At 42.8% G+C, this 18283-nt stretch overlaps 1 protein-coding gene across 1 annotated transcript; it reads right to left on the bottom strand.

The window, feature by feature from the left end:
- Nucleotides 1-6993: 6993 nt before the first annotated feature.
- Nucleotides 6994-14449, bottom strand: amotl2b (angiomotin like 2b). Its single transcript, XM_040021755.1, has 11 exons — nt 14263-14449; nt 13056-13831; nt 12438-12606; nt 10946-11090; nt 10758-10847; nt 9810-10105; nt 9546-9721; nt 9316-9417; nt 8995-9191; nt 8748-8879; nt 6994-8339 (listed from the first exon to the last, which is right to left on the bottom strand). Exons 2-11 carry the CDS (start codon nt 13739-13741, stop codon nt 8254-8256), a joined length of 2079 nt encoding a protein of 692 aa, XP_039877689.1. The 5' UTR covers nt 13742-13831; nt 14263-14449; the 3' UTR covers nt 6994-8253.
- Nucleotides 14450-18283: the final 3834 nt, after the last annotated feature.

Raw genomic sequence — 18283 nt, 5'->3', positions numbered from 1 at the left:
TAACTTTATGTTATTCCCTCCTATCCCTTCGGCTAGCCAGGGGACGTAAAAGACACATTAAGCTGTTTCTGAATCATAAATCATTAGCTCAGTATTTTTAGTTCATTGTTTTAAATATCCTGATTTGTTGTTGGTCTTACTACTGTTTTTACTATTGGACTTTTTCCTTTTTTTTCAGCTGGGTCAAAGTCGCAGTCAAATTTTTCTTCTCCCACTAGATCTCCTTTTGCTTCATGTCTTCCTCCTCCTTCTCCTGCTCCTCCTCGTCCACAGTCACTCTGTCCCATTAGCCAGAGCACCACCAGCGCTGCCGTTTTTCTGTCCAGGAGTTGCCGTGTGATAACAGGGGATGTGATTCTTCAAGATTACATTGTGATTGAAGGATTGATCGCAGAGCTGACACTTGTAAGGCCGCTGCCGTGTGTTCAGGCGGATGTGGGATTTCGGGGGGTTGGCTGAAGCCCCGATGGCTTTGGACTGTAGGAGAGAGCTGGAGTATCTTGAGGAAGCCCATGCAAGCACAGGAAAAATGTGCAAACCCCACACAGAAAGGCTCCAGGCAAATGTGAGGCTCAAGCCAGCATCCAGGATTATTACAGTTAACTAAAACTAGATGTGTTAACTTAAGAAGTCAGAAATTAATCAAGTGTAACATTAACTGTATGCAGTTTTGTGGCCTGACTTTCCCACCTGGTAGGTGTAGTCGCATTAAGGACATCACTGCTTTAAGACGAAGAGCGCTCCATGGGTGACCTTTTCCCTTTAACTTTACATTTACTGAACAGCTGGAGGCGTTTTCATTCACAATAAACTTCCCCCTCATCTTTATACATGCTAATCTTAAAAGAAAATATTGAAGCCAACTGGGAAGCGCATTAAACCTGCATTCTATCTCAAGGCCACCAGATGGCGATACTTGAGGCCGCAAAAAGACTTCTGATGCTATTGAGTATTTGCAGACGTGTGACCGCTAATCATGTTACACACAAATGAATAAGGCACTCAACACACAGACCTGCAGACTGGTCAGTGTCCCCATGCTAACTGTTTCTAAGGAAAAATGTGCATTTCCCAACTGGTAGTACACCTCTGTGTGATTGCTTTGTAACTAGCATAGTTTGTATGAAACCGACTGACTTTTCTACAAATACTGGCCAGCTGTCTTTGAGCTGCAGTGAATCAGTCAAAAGTGTGACACAAATCAGTAATGAGATGGTTTGCCTTTAAAGAAGTTGCTCCTTTCGAAACATGTCAGCTGCAGCTCTGAGGCACAACTTTTACTATGAGGGTGAACCGTCTCTATTTCTGGTTTATGTCATACTTTCTCAATTTTACTACTGCTGGTTGAGTACTTGCAGACGAACGTGAGAAACTACAGCCTATCTACTAGCAGCTAAAGCAGTCACTAAGTTCTTAGTGTAGCAGCTTCTTTGCAACCATTTTCACCCAGTGACAGCTAATAACCTCCAGGTACCACTGGCAATCATTTGGGGAACACACACTTTTCCAGTCTCTTCACTCTTCTCCAGAGTCGACTGGTCACACAACTGATCACAGAGCACATTTTCAGTTTCTTAAACCTCTTGCACACCTTTATAAAACCTTAATAACACCAAAACGTCAACTGGTTTTGCAGTTTTTACACCTCAGCAGTGATAAGCTGCCGTGCCTGTTGCCGTAGCAGCGAGAGCTTGTGGGCGGGGTTTTAATGGTGGGTTCGAGTGATTTGTTGTCTGGAGTACACCGGCCAGTACAGGGTCAATTAATGATTTTATATTGTTTTGATAAACATATATATATAAGCAGATTTTTACAGTCATTGGTCTCAATGAGCACTCACTGGACACTTCATTTGGTACACCTTGCTAATAGTCATGGCATAGATTCAACAAGGTGGTGGAAACATACCTCAGAGATTTTGGTCCATATTAACATGATAGCATCACACAGTTGATGCAGATTTTTTGGCCATGTCTACATGCATAAATCCACTGAGCTGCTGCCATGTGTTGGGCTGATTAGTTTATTATTATTATAGATTATTTTGATTAATGAGCAGGTGAACTTCTATACTTCTAAACCTAGTAAGGTGCGTGTAAAGCGAGTGAGTGTATGAAGCAGATAGTACTACCACAGTTAATGGTATTACCTTAAAAGGAAAATAACAAATATAGGTTCTGTGACAAACAGAATAAAATATGCACCTTATTTGTAATTAAAGTAAAAGCACGCACATTCCGCAGACGGCAGAGCTCACAGAATGGCTCTAATTTAGATTGGCAATGATTATTTTTGAGTCTGAAAAAAAAGAGTTCAGTCCTTTAGAAAAAAAATATGCAGTAGATTTGCAGGTTTGTAAAAACACCATTAGGTGGTGCTGTTCAGCTTTTGCCTCTACCTCAACACACTGTAAAACTAGGATGTCACGGCCACTGCAGAGTAGGTGTGATATCATGACATAAGTGAAGCTTTACATTTCAAAAGACTAATGCAAGAATTACCACAAACCAGGGGGCAACTCCTTATCCAACAATGAGTGGCTGGATTGCTGTTTAAGCTGCTCTTTGAACTTTAGAAGTTCCTATGTGCCTCAAAGGACATCTTGGATGGACAGAAGAAGAGAAACCACTGGCCAGTTTGTGTGCAACCATCACTGTGCATTTTCTGTGTTAAGACATCCTGTTCTCCATGTAAAGAAACAGATAATTTACAATAGATGGCACAAATCAGCATGTAAATAATCCTCAGAAATCTGTATTTTATTTGCCTTTTTATTGCCCAAAGAAATATGTGATTATGTATAAATATCCTATTCAGACACTTGAAATTCCATAGTAGGGGTCTACATTAAGCTGAGGGACTTTTTCAACTGCAGAAAGATCCTTTCTAGTCACCAGCTTTAGTAAATAAGCTGACCTCCTGACCAAGTGATTATCTAAATTATAGCAGCTAATGGTGATTAGTCCACCACATGGACATGTGGCTGAAATACAGACGCAGGGTCACTTAAGTGGCCCCTGAACAAACAGGAAAGACACTCACAACTGCCACTTTGTGCAGCAGGTGGTTGCTCTCCTGTGTCCCCTGTAGACATGACATGTAGACATGACACAAGTATTCCCAATATCCAAACATTTTTAAGGCATGAGAGAGTAAAAAAAAGATGTAATGGGGATTGGTGGATTTATTCTCCCACTGGGTGTAAGGCCCCCAGCTTCCTGGGTAATTGAAAAATGATTTCACGTGTCAGCTAATGAGTGCAGCATATCTCTGCCCCGAGGAGGCCGGTCAATCAATCTCTCATCAGGCTGCCTCAACAGTAATTTGTGTTTGTTGGTGTGTTTGCACATGCCTTTGATGTGCGTATAGGAGATGTTGTTTTTGTGTTGTGTATTAATGTGTTAGATTAGAGCCATTAATTATGAATCAAGGAGAGTCTGGTTTCCTCCTCTTCCCTGACTCATTTTGATATCCATTTTCAGCTGCAGGATATTTGCTGAGTGTGTTGAAACTTCAAAAGCCAGCTCTTGCTTGGAATGTGCCATTAAACTGTAAACATCAGGACAGGGCAATAAACCTACCAGCGTGCACGCACACACCTCCACAGTTTTCACAACTACAGACCCACTCTTTTCATGCCGACTGAGGTTCAATGTGAAGTTTCCATGTGACCGTGCCAAAGAAAAGAGGCAATAATGATCCAAAAAGTGTAGAAAATGTAATTTTCTTGGGTGTTTGAGCACAAAGGAATTTCACCCTTGACTCTCATTTACATTCTGTCCTCCTCCATCATACCAGTTCTGGGAAAAACAGAGCAAGCCGCGGTCGAAACATGTCAGCTGCCTTTCACATTTACGGAGGAATGTTGGCCGTGCTTCACAATGTTGTCAGTCAGTACGCCAGATAAGAGCTCTCAGTTCATAAATAAGATTGATGGCACCACATACCACCAGTTCCTGCTCTGTGTTTTCCCATACAAGCATCTCTGTCAAAAGCATCTGTGCTATCTCACCAGCTCATATCCTCTCCGTCCAAGTCCAGGCTTGCTTAGGTGTTTTTACATGTTCCTCATCCACTCATTAAACCCACTACTGCAGGATATGCCCTGACTTCAGCTGCTCAGCTGCGTTCGAGTTTAATACTAGTTTGTTTGGGGGTATTGGTTAGGATATAGTTATATAAGATTGTATTTTAGCTACACATATTTGACATGCACTCTTAAATTCCAAAGTCTTACATTTCCTCATAGTTCATGGGTCTTAAAAAACTTAAAAAACTGAAAATAATTAGTTCCACAGATTGTACTTTAGTCTTTCTGTTAAAAATCTTTAGGTGTAAAGTTGAAAGAATGTCTGGTTATTCCCTCAGTTTTTCTTTTATAAGCTTGTAAACCTTTTAAGATTGAGTATTCTTAAAAAGTAACCTGTGCACCGTCAAGTTCTCCGTTAAGGATACAGTTGCATTTTTTTAAGCCAAGTCAGGCCTGTTTGTCTTAAAGGAAAACATCATCTCATGTTGGAAACTATCTTGGCTATTGCACTTTGATTTTTTTTAAGCTGATCTGGAGGCATTCATTTCTAAAAATAAGCCATCCAAGGACTACAAACAAAAAACATGTTCTTGTAATGTATCATGGCTTTGTTTAACCCAAACCAATACCGTCCAGCCTTTATGAATGCTTCCGCAATCCACAATGGCGCTGCTTTATTTTATAAATACAATACTATACAAAAGATTAGTAAGAGAGTACACATTTTAAAGCCATGCAATAGTGGTGTGTAAACACAATGGGAATAAAGAGAGGTGAGCGGAGAAGAAACACACAGTGTATCATGGGAAGTTCCCAGTAGGATAACTAAAGGATGTTTCAGGGTTTTCTCATCCAACAATAACTGTAACAAAGGAAAGCTTTAAGTAAAGACAGTGTCTGTCTTCTGAATCTAAAGTGGGCGCTGCTTCCACAGGAAAACAGCCTGATAGCTAAAGACTCTGCCTCCCATTCTACTTTTGGAAAACTGAGCAACCACAAGCCCGAATGATCTGATCCCACAGCTTCTTACACCCAACACATCCTTTTGTTTTCTTTTCTCTGTGAAGGGTTCGTTGTGCAAATGTAAATAAAGTTGCAGTCACTATTCAGCAAGTGAAACTTTATCAAATAAAAATTGTAATTAATTTTATGTGTAACTTCCTAATTCAGTTACCTTTTTCCCCCACATATTTGATATTTACAGGATGTGTTGTGGAATTGCACTTTTGTGAAACATCTTATAAAACAGATAGTAATTTTGGATTATTCAAAGGTTGCATTAAAGTCAGTGTGGTACAGATTAATGGGGGCTCCAGTGATGAATGTTGCTGGACTGAAATGGAGCAGGCTGTGGTGTTCATGGTCAATTTACAGAGTATATCTAAAGAATCGGACGGTTTCAAAAGGCTATGTTTTTTTAAAGTAATGGACACAAAAAATTTAAAATACATTGCCAAATATAAAGCTTTACATACAAAATGAACAATGTTCACTTGTGCTCATTGTGCTGTCTGGAAGCATAGCATGTCTCAATGTGAAACTTTTTGATATCAATGTATGTTTAAGGTTTATGATGCTGGTTAGATCAACTCATCAACCAACCCTTATAAAGCTTGTGTAAAGGTAGAATACACATTACACAAGCTTTATAAGGGTTAGAAGTCAGCCATGACTGCCATTCGAGACCAAAGTGGGATAATGTGGAACTGTGAGGTGTTTAAGATATGATGGGCACTGGCAATTTAAGAGTTTAAGAATACTATTAGTGAAGTAAACTGTAAAACTAAATGATTTTGGGGGGTTTAACTATCCTTCAACTTTAAATGGGCAACTTGTGGACTTGTTTTTCAAAGCTGGCAGCAAAGTTGCTCCAACCCTCTCTGTGAACTCAAAACAGTCCTTTAAGGCTATCTAATGTTTCTTATTGTAATCTCACACTGACTCAGGGATGCTGAGATCAGGGCTCTGTGTGGGTCATGCCATTTGTTACATGATTCCTTGCTCTTCTCATCTCTGAAGATAGCGCTGGCTTTGGCTGTGTGCATCAAGCTGCAGAATGAATTCAGGACCAAAGAGATGCTTCTGTCATTGTATTTCCCGATGAAGGCAGATATAAAAGAAAGAACCTTGAGCTCTCATGTGCACGAAACCTTTGAACAGTATTCTGTATGTGAAAGCGAAGTAGGAACCACTCAGGATCACCAGGTGAATAAAGCAGGCATCTACTAGAACTGTGGTGATGTGTTTTAGTTTTAACAAACCAAACCATGCAGGGTGACCGCTGAAACATATGAAAGGACACTGATGACACCATAACATTCATTGTCCTTGTCGCTGTCACTCTCATTGTTCTGGCGCACTGTGAAAACCCAATGTCTGAGCTCCCGCCGCCCCAAACTGGTACAAGTCGATACTTGTGGCTCGTTTGCGCGGATCTGTGTGTGTTCACATATGCGCGTGACCTATTTGGAAATAGACACCATATAACAGACCTCTCCTTTCTCTCATCTTCATGTCCAGTGGCCTGTCCTGAAATAGCTCATAAACACTTCTGGGCGTGAGGTATAGCTGAGGCATTGAAAGCGTGCAGGAATGTGATGCACGTTAGCAAAGGTGCACAAGAATTTTCAAATGACATTAGCAGCTAATCTGGGAGAAACCTGCCTTTGTCATGTATAAGGTTACGCGTCCTAATGAGAATGTAATCTATGCCAAGCATGCTCTCCGTGGCAAGAGGAGAACAAGAGAGCTGGCCACCCGAGAAAGTTGAACCCAAAAGAATGCAGCTCTGGTATTCATTAATGAAGAGCACTCTTCTCTGCGATGGAACGACGGTGCAGGAATGAGGAGATGGCGTAACAACGGAGAGGAGACTCATCAGAAAACAGAAAAGCGCTAACGGAGCTACCTCGGTATTTATCGTTCAGCCAATAAATGAAATGATAAACAAGTCAGACAGCTGGTAAATTATATTAGAATATTTTATTGCTTTATGAAATGTTGCATCAATTCAACTGTATTAAACCTTCATATTGTTTCGAGTTCACAGAAATGTCTGTTTGAAGTCAACACTCGGTTGGTTGTGTACAGCTTGACAAGACCGTGATTGTCGGCACATAACTTACAACAAACATACATAAAACTCTTTGGCGTCCCGCTCAAAGCACTATCGTATCTAAAATAACAAACATCTGTAGAAAATATATAATAACAATAATAATAATAATAATAATTAACCTGTTTGTTAGTTCAAAGCTCACAGTAAACAAAAAGAAAAACAACAACACAGCATTTTCAACTTTTGCCCCTAAATGGCGACCAAACCAGCTGGATCACCACATCAGGACAAACACTCTCAAACTGTAACCACACATGCAAACATACTATGAGAAAAAAAAAAAGATAAAGAGCATGAGAAACAAAGAGAAGATGAAACACCGTGATGCTGCATCCTCCCAAAATTACAAGCTTGCAACACCAGGTCTGTGTCAGTATATGCATTTATATATTATACAGCTCCCTGTTCATGCACCTCTGAAGCTCTGTAGAACCAGCTACCCGAGACTCAAGACGTGCGAAGAGCAGGAGCGCTAAAATCAGCAGTGTTATCAGCTTAAATTAATTAATAACGGGGAGTCTTACGTAAAGATAATATCTATCTGATCGGAATTAAATTCACTTTTTTTTGTTCATTTGTTTTATACTTCAAGAGAAGGGGTGGATCATAAAGATAACCTCTTACTAAATGTTTATCTAGAAGAGCTTGGGGCTTAAGTTAATATTTGGGGAATGTGGAAACCAGATAAGATAAATATGTAGCTTTTTAATTCATTGGTTTGGGAAGAGAAATAATAGGGATTATACAGGGTGGGAAAGCAGCATTTATATTTATATATATATATTTATAAATATTTTGGCATACACTCTCTGAGAACACGTTGCCATGTTACAATCCAAAATACTGTCCAAGTACCTCAGAAGATTCATCTTTTCTCACTCCACCAGGCAGACTGCCTGCAGCTGTCCAGCCGAGTGAGAGAAAGTGAGTCGGAGCACAGCTCTGTCTCTAAAATGTGAAAACAGTCCTTTTTTTTTTTTTCCTTTCTTTTGGTAACATTCCTGCCTCCAGTATTTAGTTCCAGTCTTGCACCTCTTCACAGATACTCAGAAATAGCTTCTTTTTTCTTTTCCGCATCCCCATTCAAAATCTCCCTCTCAGTTCTTTAAATGAAGATTTCCACTGCCTCCGAATCCAGCTCATCCAGGCCCCTGAAGGGGTTTAATAGCAACTTCTTAGGCGCTGCCTTGTCTGGAGAAAAAGAAAACAAACAAAGAAGACATGGATAATTATTTAAGTGTTTTAAGGCTAAGACCAGCAGAAAGAAAAGTCCTTGATGCATTTCCGTTAGCTGTGGCTAAAGGTTAACAGACGTTTTCCACAGTCAAACAGGCCACTCTACTGAGCGTGCTCAGTCAACAAAACTACATTATTTCCTAACTGTGCACATTCCACAGGGCCCACATTATGAACCATGGCCTACACACATGGTATCTGACTGGTTGGTTATTCCACAGCATGGTTAATCAATATGCACTTCATGAAGTCGAGGCCAAAAATGCCTTTTATGTGTACAGCTGTACTGGGGTATAAATTTGTGCAGGATTGCTGCTTTTTTTGGCTTACTGACCCATCGTTCATACATGATAAGGTGCTTACCACTGTTGAGCTTAGTTGTACTGGCTGCCTCTTTGGTTTTGGTTCCCTCCGCCTGCCTTTCTAGCGTCCCAGGTTCAGACTGAGGAGAGAGCTGACGACTGGGCAAAGTCTGATCATCTGAAAGACTCTTACCTACGAGAAAGCGTCACAGAAGATGTCAGCATGTGCACCTTTTTATTTCAAACCTTTCAGCGGTAGACAAAAATGTATGTCTTTGGATCAAAAATGGCAAATTTGTGCTCCTCACCTCGTGTCTTAGTGTTGCTCTTTGTGGGGCTGATGGAGGGAGTGGAGGAGGCAGATCGGAGGGTTGCCCCCGCTGCATTCAGGAGGTTTTCAGGTGGACTTTGCTCGTCCTTTCGACCCTGGTCCTGGTGCAGCCGCTGGTTGAGGATTTTGATCACGGCGTCTTTTTCCAAAATCTGAGCATAAAGGGCACGGATCCTGATGCAGAGCAGAAAAAACATGTCAGAAAGCTGGTAACCAAACAGTGGATGAAAAAAAAAGAGGCAAATCCTGAAGGCTTGTTTGAAATCAAAAAGGGGGTTGATAAATAGTAGGTATGCACCTGTTCTCCATCTCCTGGTTCCTGTGGTCGGCGACTGGCAGGTCCTCGTTGAAGCTGTTGTTGGAGGAGTGGCAGGGCGAGTGGTTAATGATTGTGGTGTCCCTGGAACAGAAAAAGAACATTTCCTGGGCTTAATTCAAGCTTGAATGAGCTAAACTGAGCATTTGTACACATGAATTCCCAGCATTCATCAGAAGGAGAATGAGACACCAAGCTACATCCGTCTTTACCTCTGGGCAGCGGCAGTGGCAGCCACCTCCATGGCAAACTGCCTCATGGTGCTCTCTTCCAGATACTTCTGCTCCCAGCGCACCACGTCGGCTTCAAGGGCAAGGATTCGCTCCTCACGCTCCCGCAGGCGCTCTTGGAGTGAGTTCATGGTCATTCCAGGGGGCTGTGACTGCCTCTGTGATAAAGAGATAAAGTATTTGAGATAGATCCTAAAAAACAAACAAAAAACTGCCGTCATATATGACCAAGAACAAAGGCTCTACCTGTTGTGCCCTCAGACTCCTCAGCTCCTGCTCTAGTCGTGTCCTCAGCTTCATCTCCAGGCTCTCCCTCTTCTCACAGGTGGACTGGAGCTGAGCCAGTGCGCTCTGAAGCCTCTCCACCTTTTCTACATACGCCCTCTTCCTCCTCAGCTCCTCCTCGAGCTGGCGACCTCGTCCTCGAGCCGCCTCCAGGGCCTCCTCGAGTCGTTTGGCCCTGAGGTTCTGCTCCTCAGCTGCGGCTCGCAGCCGCTGCAGCTCCCTCTCCATGCGCTCCCGCTCGGCATTCTGCTCCTCATCTGAATCAAAAGAAAAAGTAAACACGGTCAGATGAAGAGCATTACAGGATTAGAGTCAAAGTGTGTTGGACAGAATGGAAGTGAAAGTTTTTTTTCCAAACTTTTCTCAAGTCTTTTCTGAAAAAGTACGGAAAGCTAATCCGCAATTATCCCTCCTAAAACCGAATAAGTATCCGAGTTTTTACATGGTGGCCAGTGTTCTTCATTTAGTGAAGCACTCCCGGAATGCTGAGAGCAGGAAGGGGGAGAAATCTGCCCTATCCCTTTGACCCACATAGCACAGAGAATTCCTCATCAAGGCCATGCAAACACCACAACCCCGCTTGAAAATCAAACTCACACACAGGTGGTGGTGAAGGAGGTGGTGGTGGTGGGCGGACTTCATTTCTACCACTTGCACTGCTGCTCTGTGATTTAGAAGGGCTTCATTTCCTTTTGCAAGGAGGTGCATGGATTGAATTCCCTATTATAAAGCCTTCTTACTAAATAAGCTGAAGTTATGTAAGTGAAATTCCTGCATGAAATGATGCCCTTAGCAACAGAAGGGGGCCCATGGTACGCTACAATCCAGTCCAATCAAGCATGCCGATTCTAGAGGATGAAAAGGAGGAGGAGTGGAGAGGAAACTAGCCCAACGAAACGACATACTTACTTTGTTCAAGGAGCTTCGCCATGATGTTCTGGTTATGGTCGGCTGCCTTGACTTCTTTTGCAACATGGGTCCTAGCATTTTCCAGGTTTTCTGTGATGCAGCAAAGTGTAATCAATTAGACTAATTTAAAAAAAACCTTGGACCTGCTGAAGCTGGTGTCACTGAATACTGCAGTTTGGTGTCAGTACCTCTAAGGTCTCTGTTGAAATCCTGCAGCCTCCTGACTTCAGCCACAAGCCTCCTCCTCAGTGTCTGTTCCAAGTTCTCTCTCTTATTGCTGGCCTCCCTCAGTGTCTCATAAGCCTCTGAAATACGCTGGATCTCCTGCTCCAACTGCAATGGAAGGACGAGGGGGAGGGGGAAGATATAGGAGGGTTGGAAAAGAGGAAGAAAGGAGAAGAGAAGGAATTTTGGGTTAACCTACTTGACATGCTGAAGAGGAGCTGGAATGTTGATTCATGCTGTTATAGCACACAGATACATATATGGGTTCACATGAATGTATGTGAATAAAGCACACTCTGTGTGTGTGTGAACATGTGTGTGGTGTAATTCTGAGAAGGAATTTAAGCCCGCACCACTCCCTTTGCGACTGATTTATATCTACATTCCTGAGGGCTGATAGCTTCAGTTCCAGGTGTGTGAGCACACAGGAGCATGCACACACACACACACACACACACACATATATACAGAACTGGGATGGCTGCCAGCGGAGGGAAGGTGTGCATGCCTGTGCCTGGCTTGCGGAAAACGGCAAAGAGACACCCACCATTACGGCAGTCACACAGGCATGTTTACCCAGGGCTGCGGCCTGACGGAGAAAACTTTCCAACCCTGGCAATTATCATTCTTTAAGGTTGAGACAAGGCAAGGGCCATGTGACATAACTCCAGCAGAAAGCAAAATGGATTTTTTTTAAAGCATAAATTGGCTGAGATATCAAATGTCACCGAAATGGTTTCCACCACGTTGAACGAGTAAATATCTCGTTTTAGGAGCCGGTTTGGTCTGACACTCAGTCACAAAAAGCAAAAACATGGCTGTAAACGTAGCACTGTTTTAAAAGGGAGAACATGGAAAAAGTGGTGCTGGGTACGAAAACAAAAAAGGCCTTTCACTTTTTAAGGGCAGCCCGCCACTTGACTGCTGTAGACCCCCACCCAAGCACTCATTAAAAGTGTGGGGGTCGAAACCCAACTGGCTGCTGTGTGACAAGCCCCAGATTAGACTGAAAATCTATGGTCTCCGCACGCACACACACATACACGCACACTTTTTGACCTCCACTAGGTTAGCTACACAATGAAAGGAGTGTGTAAACACAGTAGCAGGCTGTGACCTCTGTTTGTGCCTCTGTGGTGTGGAAGGAAGCAGCTGCTGATCTCATCTGTCTGCCCTGATGAGGGAGTGTGCCTGGGGTTGGATATCAGGGAAGCAACTGTTAACTGGGCTTGTGTTTCATAGACAGGTGGCTCAGATGGAGGGTGTTGTCTGGATGCTCTCCAAATTCCTTTGGGATTTTCATGACTTAATGGTGTGGTAATCCTTTCCTTTGTGTTGAATGTATTTAAAAATGAAAGATATTGAGAGAAACCTTTTTTTTTAAGTACTTGTAAAATATTCTAGTTTATCTCAGTTGTGGACTAGTGAGAGATGAAGCTTTTCTGTTCTTCTCACCTTTTGAATACGGCCGCTCTTCTCCCTGTGAGCCTCCAGTTCTTGTCTCAGCCTCTCGTTCTCCATCAGCAGCAGCTCCACCTGGTTGGGCTCCTCCAAGCCAGCAGGTGGCAGGCTGTTGAATGTGTCGTAGCAGGGGGGTTCTGCTGGCTGACCAGACTGGACATACCTAAGAGATACCCGCATACATTAGAGGACACTCTAGCTGAATCACACTTTTAATAGAATATAAATATGAGAAAGAGCTTTTTTTATATAGCATGACATCTAACGTATCACTATGTATGAATTTATACGCAGGCAGGCCAGCCGGCTCCAGTAAAGAATCTAAAAGCCTGTATGTGGAACGTACTCAAACTATCCTAGGCAACGCAAGTATGCGAAACTCTCCTTTAGCAGCATGCCAAACATTACAAATACCTACAGGGCTGGACTTGTTCTCCGGTGCGGATTTCAAAGAGGAAATATGAATAAGTATTCAGACTGCGGTGTGACTCACACTAAAAGTATGTGTTTACGCATGTGAAACACAATGGTGCCACTGGGCGGGCTCTTGTGAGAAAATTTACACCGGAGTGCATGATGTAATGTTAAAGTTGCTTAAACTCCGTCTGGTACCTGTGCTGCTGAGGCTGCACTGGCTCCTGGACCTGGTGAGGGATAAATCCTTGGCCCTGGATGGGGGCTGAGTACTCTGGGGGTGGGTTGCATTTGTCCATGTTTGGCCCCAGGCCCTGGTAGCATTGTGGGCTGTAGTAAGGAAGCTCAGGGTAGCTGTGAGAGGTCATCTTTATGGCTTCTGCTTTAGCCGCTGCGTCTTTCCTCTCCAGAGATATCTGCATGCGATGCTCGCTGAGAGACCGCACATGGCTGCACTTTAGCGCCATCAGATCAGCCTCTTCGTGGAAGACCCCTTCATGCAGAAGCTTTCCCTCATGGAGCTGCCAAGCCATGTACTGAGACTGAGCCTTGGCTTGCTCATAGGTTGGCAGCTTCTCCCCATGCAGCTGGTAGCCACTTTCTGAGTGATGGTAGTCTCCCTGGTGCTCCTGGCCCTGCGGTTCCTGCCTTGCAGAGAGCTGAGGGTAGAGAGGATCCTCCTGGGTGAGACTCTCCAAAGAAGATTGTGGGCTACTGCTCATGTCGCCCCCACTGCTGGGTCCACTGTTGCTTCCACTGCCTCCCCGCAGGGCCTGCTGCTGGATGGCTAATAAGGTACGGGTGTCTGTGGGGTTTCCGTAGCGGAGCTGCTCCTGGATGAGCCGATGCAGGACGTTGCCAGAAGACTCCTCGGTGGACGACATACTGCTTTGTGAACTTAGTGATTATCTCTTTGAATCAGTTGACTTTTTCCTCAGTGAAAATATAAAAAAAAAAAAAAAACAGCTGTGAACCTGGAACAGAGGGGCGAGAGAGTAAAGTAGGATCAGTCTGAGGTGGCAGTGAGGTCAGACGGTAATAAAGCTGAGGCAGGCTTTCACAATAACAGCAACACTTTAAACACAAAGTTATTAAATGTGTTTATTTATTAGAAAACAGTGTGGCAATGAGTCTATGTTACCAACAGCGACAAAGTGGAGATGTGGACATATTTTATCACTGCAGGCAAAAAGTGCATGCGCCAAAACTTCCACTCTCACGGTGGAGCAAAAGCGCACAAAACCACCACGTAAAACACTCCACAGCTCTACTTTCCTCTTTAATACATTGTAAGTAACTTTAAATTAAAACACAATTCCCAAAGATTCAACGAGAAGTTTTACTGTAGCGACTCTGGCGCTCAGGAGAAAACAGAAAGAAAGGGGGGAAAAGACGCTCTTCTTACCAGCTCACGCTCTCATCATAACCCAACGTTATCCTCGACTTCGAAGTAAAAATAGTTCCACTATTGGCATAAGCTTTTTTTTTTTTTAAGTTAAACGTGTCTCATTTCCCCCCTTGAACGTGTTGCCGCGATCCTCTCTTGCTGTGAAATGATTGTGGAGAGAGCAAGCGGCGATAATAAGTAACCGAGGAGGGACTGAGGTCGGAATGCCAGGAATGCAAAACGCGAGGTCCCTCGGGGATCAAAAGCGTAAAAACCACACGGGAGGAGGGAGGAGGGAAGCTGCAGTGCGCTTTATTATTACCAACGAGGAAAGGAAGAGAAGTATAGGAAAGGAATGAGCATTTTGTTTCACTAAACTGTGAGCTACTTGATAAACAGCAGCAGTTATGATGTGATAAACTCCTTCAGTGATGCAAAAGTATGCGAATCATTCACTTTAGTTCAATTAAAAACATACTACACTGCATGTACTGCACCATTAACAGCATGCATAATTAACGCACATACTCAGAAGGCCAACTGAACGTATAGAAATGTATAATTATAATAGTTTTATGTTTCTTGTAATCGTTGGTGATGCATGTGCAACTCTGCTTCTGAAAAAAGCTGGGATGGTCTATTTAAAATAGTAAAAAGAAATCATTTGAATTGTTTAAACTGAGACTTGTTATTGCTTTTTATGTTAAATTTGTTGTCAAGCTGAATTTGATGCCAGTAGCACTTCAGAGTATGTGTGTATGTTTGCCACTTTATTATATCACCTAATTATTTAACAGCACCTTTTAAGCGTTCGGGAATTCCACAGAGCTCTAGTTTTGAAAATGAACTGTAATCACTCTGACTTGATTACATTTTTATTTTTTTCACTTCATAATATGCCAGATGTTCTCAATGGGTGTCAGACCCAGATTCCTGTCAGGCCAGGCTGTTTTATTAGGGAGCCATGTTGGAAAACATCCTCAGTGTCATTTGGCATTGTTTTGCTGAAATAAGGAAGGCCTGAAGACATCATCTGAGTGGAAGCACAAATGCTATATGAACTTCATGAGTTACACCTTGATAGCATGGGATCGAACCCTTGCTTGCGGTCAGAGCTGCTTTAATTCTACGTGGCACAGATTCAACAAGGTGCTGGAAACATTCCTGAGATATTTTGGTCCATGTTGATGCACATTTGATGTGAATCTCGGGTTCCAATGAATCCCAAATGATTGAGATCTGCTGATTGTGGAGGCCATTTGAGTACAGTGAAGTCACTGTCATGATCAAGAAGCACGTTTGAGATGATTTGAGCTTTGTGACATGGTGCACTGTCATGCTCAAAGGGGTCATCAGATGGGCACCCAGTGTGGTCTTCTGCTGCTGTAGCCCATCTACTTTAAGGTTTGCCGTGCTGTGAGTTCAGAGATGCTCTTCCTCATATCTTGGTTGTAAGCTAATGATTGTTTGAATCAGTGTTTTACCTGTTGGGTCAACAAGGCATTTTCACGCAGAGATGTGCTGCTCACTGGATATGTTCTCTTTTTCAGACCATTCCGTGTAAACCTTAGAGATGGTTGTGGGGGGAAATCCCAGTAGATCACTAGTTCCTGAAATACTCAGACCAGCCAACAGCCATGCCAGGCTCAAAGTTTTTATTTAAGCGAGACACCGCGGTGGTGGTGCAGTGGTTACCATTGTTGCTGCAATCACTGCACAAAGGTCCTGGGTTCTGATCCAGCCTGGGCCTTTCTGTGTGATGTTTGCATGTGGGCTTACTCTGTATACTGCACAGTTCAAAGATGTGCATAGGTTAGGTTAACTGGCAACTATAGGTGTCTGTCTCTATGTGTTAGGTCTGTGACTTGATTGGTAACTTGTCCATGGTAAGCACCACTTTTCTCCCTGTGACAGCCCCAACCTTGAACCTGAGCTGGATAGTTGGAAGGAAATGGATGGCTGTTCAGTTCTAACGTCTGAAACTTTGTGAGTTTTCTATGTTCAATTAAATTTTGGTTTCAAATGTGTTTATCTGCTTTTGACACGCTTCCCAACTGAAAAATAAATGTAGTGGTGGGGGGAGGAAGTGCTTCATCAATCTTAAATAAAAAAATGCTCATCGAGGGGTCATTTGGAGGTTTGCTGTGTAAACACTGTGCATTTGCCAAAAAAAAAAAAAAATAGCAGTTAATTTTTATTAATTCCTTTGCATAATTCTTGTTGGAAATTTGTAAAAGGCCTGCTGTCAAAATAAAGCTTTACCTTGAGTTTTTATTATTAACACACTGACTTTCCTACTTCTACTTTAACTTTTTACTAGACCAAAGCGTAGCTTATTGCAACTGCTTCACATGAATAATAACTAGAGCTATTTGTGAAATCTTTGTGTAAAAATGAAATAGTCTAAAATATTGCACTGTGAAATACAATGAAATCTCCTAAAATTGGTCTCCTAAAAACTTTTTATCCCTGGGCTGTAGAAATCTAGGCTCCTGGTATTCACTACAGGCCACCATGGGCTGATAAAAACTCTGCTGGTGCACATGTTTTGAAGCTGTTACATGCCTTAAATGTGTGCGTGTGCCTGTGTGGTACATGTGTGGGACAGCTGTCCCCTGGAATCCCGAGTCTTTGTAGCCCCACTACTACAAACATAATGACTCGTTGTACCCAACATCGTGCAAGCAAAAGCCCGGAGGATGCCATGCAGTGGCACAGCTTTACAGTCCAAATCTGAACATTACCACTAAGATAGGACTGAGAAAGCTGGGATAGACCTGACCACGATACAAATTTAAAATGTGTCTGTTACAGGCCTGGAGCATCCATGTTTGTTTCCTTAAAGGGATACGCCTCGAGGGAGAAAGCAAATCTTTATGGCAGGCTTTATTTCTGTCAGAGCCAAAAGACAACCCTGAGCTACTATTTATTACCTGCTAGGGCCTAACGGCTGCTATATTGAGGACTTTAGACATGACTCTGGCTTTTATTATGGGGCCTTTAAATAGCAGACATTTTAGTCATAACAGGCGATTCATATCTCCAAGCAGCAGGCACAGAGTGCAACAGATGCTATCCTGCCTCTCTATAGTCCACATTTTCCCACCAAAATCCCCATCAAAAATAAAAAACAATTGCAAACTGCGAGTGAATTGATGAAGAAATCTGTGCAAGCATAGCACAACAGTCATGAGTAATTTACTGTCGACCAGTGTGTGGCCACTGACCTCAGGCAGATGATCTAATTAGACCTAAAAATCTATAGGTTGGATGAGTTTCTATTGATGGTCTTTGTCCTACCTCCTTAATTAAACACACACATTGCCTCATGCTGTGGACATGAGCATACATATTGGTAAAGAAGAAAAAAGAAAGAACATGCAGACATTGTGTCTCTGTGGGCGGCACTCACATGGAGGCAACTGGTCAGCAAAGTGCAACATGTTAGCATTTCCACCTTCAGATCGACACTGTGAAGCAGCATAGTCTCCACCTATTTAAAAGCCTGCTCAAGTCATTTAACACCACCTCACTACTTCCTCTGCTCCCTCCCTGTGTGTCAGCATGTGTGTGTCTGCTGGTGGACAACGCCTCTGGTCATTTTGTCCCCTATTGTAGCACACTTCCTGTGAACTTGCTGAGGAATGTGAGGCTGACCCTTTGACAATTATGGACGTTTTCAAAAAGTCATTACAGGAGATGAACATCTAAAGTGGCCTGCCACAAAAATTCCTCAGTGTCTGTCTGCCTGTAGGCGCTGAAACCCTGAACCAGACGAAACTTATATTTCATGAGTTATTCCTTGTTTGTGAAAAGAAGAGTGGCACTGAAGACTATCCGAGAACACCCAGTAAAATGAAACACAATTGTGTTGTTGCTATATACAGTAAACTCATATTCCTCTTGTGGTTTTCGTGGAAACATGAGCACAAATGAGGCAACAGTGAGACTAGTCAAACTACCAGTTGCACAAATGAAACAGTCTGAGTCTAAATTTACTCATCTTAGGCATGTGTTAAAGAGAGTATAAAAATCTCTT

This window comes from Simochromis diagramma, unplaced genomic scaffold (genome assembly GCF_900408965.1).
Source record: "Simochromis diagramma unplaced genomic scaffold, fSimDia1.1 OVJJ01000205.1, whole genome shotgun sequence".
Lineage (NCBI taxonomy): Eukaryota > Metazoa > Chordata > Actinopteri > Cichliformes > Cichlidae > Simochromis > Simochromis diagramma.
This window is presented reverse-complemented; position numbering and strand designations above follow the sequence as displayed.